Source organism: Ictalurus punctatus, chromosome 4, assembly GCF_001660625.3.
Source record: "Ictalurus punctatus breed USDA103 chromosome 4, Coco_2.0, whole genome shotgun sequence".
NCBI lineage: Eukaryota > Metazoa > Chordata > Actinopteri > Siluriformes > Ictaluridae > Ictalurus > Ictalurus punctatus.
The window spans coordinates 31,528,547-31,531,166 of NC_071284.1; the positions used below are offsets into that span (position 1 = coordinate 31,528,547).

Here is a 2,620-nt window from a genome sequence, read left to right on the forward strand (position 1 = left end):
TCCAGAAGTCGGAAGTAAAACAGTACTGAAGAGAGTAAATGGGAAAAGAAGCATGCGATAATAAAATCGGCTCATGTTTCCATCGGTCAGTCCACAGAAAACACTTCAATCACTCCAATCCTGACAGGTCTTGAAGGATAAAATCCGCGGTGTTAAGGAGGCATTTAATTTTTTTTAATAAGAAGGAAAAAATCGGATTAAAAAGCCTTCACGCGGATGCCCGGTGTGCGCGCATAACCCATGTGGATCAACTTTTACGCACTGGAGTTTTGGAGTGTCCGCGCCCCCCTTCATGATGATTTGGGACGGGCTTAAAGCGCAAGTCCTCGCTGCATCTGCACTCCTCACTAAAATCCCAAACGGCTTCCTAAATTACACGGACAGCAGCTCCGTCCCAAACCAAACCGCATCACTATCAGCATACCCCAGCGTCAACACCCGAACTTTCACAGATTAGACTAGATACAGTGTGTGGCGTGATTGCACAGACCTCACGCAGTTATTGCTACACTGACAAGTCCAAATTATAAGCAGGTAATAAGCAAGTTATCCATCCATCCATCACTGCTTATCCTTCCTTCAGGGTCACGGGGAACCTGGAGCCTATCCCAGGAAGCATCGGGCACAAGGCGGGGTACACCCTGGACAGGGTGCCAATTCACCGCAGGCTGATCACCTACACACTCACACAGCCATTCATACACTTTAGACACGCCAATCAGCCTACCATACCATATCGTCACAGTCATGCTTCTCTCAAATTCCCATATATTCCCACTGAGTTATACACGGTGTCCCAAAAGTCTCCATACACAGGGGACTGTGTTTGCCAGCGCCACGTCGGTTGTACCTTCGTCAGTGGATGTTCATGCTCAGTGGACGTCCAGTTCTTCTCGGTCGATCCGCAACAGTTCCAGTCTTTTTGAATCCGTAAATAAGTTTGGCAGCAGTGTCGTGTGTGATGTGCTCGCCATGTTTCCTGTTCAGTTCCATCGCAACTTATGATTCGATTCCCACCGTGGTCCTGTGTTTGTGGAGCTTGCATGTTCTCCCCGTGCTGCGGGGGTTTAAGTGTCGAACAAAATTTGAAGTTGTTGCTTTTGCACGAGATATTCTTGAACTCCAGCTTCTACATGTTGCAGCCCTTTTAACGTGGTAAAGAAATGAGCGCTCTTTCAACTTTGGCGATGTCGAGTGCAAGTTGACTGGTTGAACTTTGACCTCAGAAATGAAGATTGATGGTGATTTGCTGAAAATGAACTGTTTGTTGGGGGGAAAAGAATAGCTGATTCACCAAATGAATAACATTTTGAAAATTTATCAAGCCTCTCCAGGTCACTCCCTCACTCATTCAGTCACCCACTCACTCACCCACTCCCTCACTCATTCACCCACTCACTCCCTCCCTCACTCCCTCACCCACTCACCCATTCACTCACTCACTCACCCACTCACCCACTCCCTCACTCATTCACCCACTCACTCCCTCCCTCACTCCCTCACCCACTCACCCATTCACTCACTCACTCACTCACTCAGCCATTCACTCACTCACTCACTCACTCACTCACTCACTCACCCATTCACTCACTCACCCACCCACTCACTCACCCACTCACTCACCCACTCACTCACTCACTCACCCACTCACCCATTCACTCACTCACTCACTCACTCACTCACTCACTCACCCATTCACTCACTCACCCACCCACTCACCCATTCACTCACTCACTCACTCACTCACTCACCCATTCACTCACTCACCCACCCACTCACCCATTCACTCACTCACTCACTCACTCACTCACCCACTCACCCATTCACTCACTCACTCACTCACTCACTCACTCACTCACTCACTCACTCACCCATTCACTCACTCACTCACTCACTCACCCATTCACTCACTCACCCACCCACTCACTCACCCACTCACCCATTCACTCACTCACTCACTCACTCACCCATTCACTCACCCACTCACTCACCCACCCACTCACCCATTCACTCACTCACTCACTCACTCACTCACCCACTCACTCACTCACTCACTCACTCACCCATTCACTCACTCACTCACTCACCCACCCACTCACTCACCCACTCACTCACTCACCCATTCACTCACTCACTCACTCACTCACTCACCCATTCACTCACTCACCCACTCACCCACCCATTCACTCACTCACTCACTCACTCACCCATTCACTCACTCACTCACTCACTCACCCATTCACTCACTCACCCACTCACCCACCCATTCACTCACTCACTCACTCACTCACCCATTCACTCACTCACCCACTCACCCACCCATTCACTCACTCACTCACTCACTCACCCACTCACTCACTCACTCACTCACTCACCCATTCACTCACTCACTCACTCACCCACCCACTCACTCACCCACTCACTCACTCACCCATTCACTCACTCACTCACTCACTCACCCACTCACTCACTCACTCACTCACCCACTCACTCACTCACTCACTCACCCATTCACTCACTCACTCACTCACTCACCCACTCACTCACTAACTCACTCACTCACCCATTCACTCACTCACTCACTCACTCACCCACTCACCCATTCACTCACTCACCCACC

The 2,620-nt window shown here is 50.2% G+C and overlaps 1 protein-coding gene across 3 annotated transcripts in view; it reads right to left on the reverse strand.

The window, feature by feature from the left end:
- The window catches only part of LOC108263967 (collagen and calcium-binding EGF domain-containing protein 1), a 31,214-nt gene extending 30,939 nt beyond the window's left edge, over positions 1–275 (reverse strand). For 2 of the 3 annotated variants that reach the window (XM_053678166.1, XM_053678167.1), the window contains exon 1: positions 1–275. This exon is cut by the window's left edge and continues 29 nt beyond it. In XM_053678166.1, the coding sequence (XP_053534141.1) occupies positions 1–75 (75 nt within the window). In that variant the 5' untranslated portion in view covers positions 76–275. The other variant, XM_053678165.1, reaches the window with a different exon arrangement.
- Between the last annotated feature and the right edge of the window lie 2,345 nt (positions 276–2,620).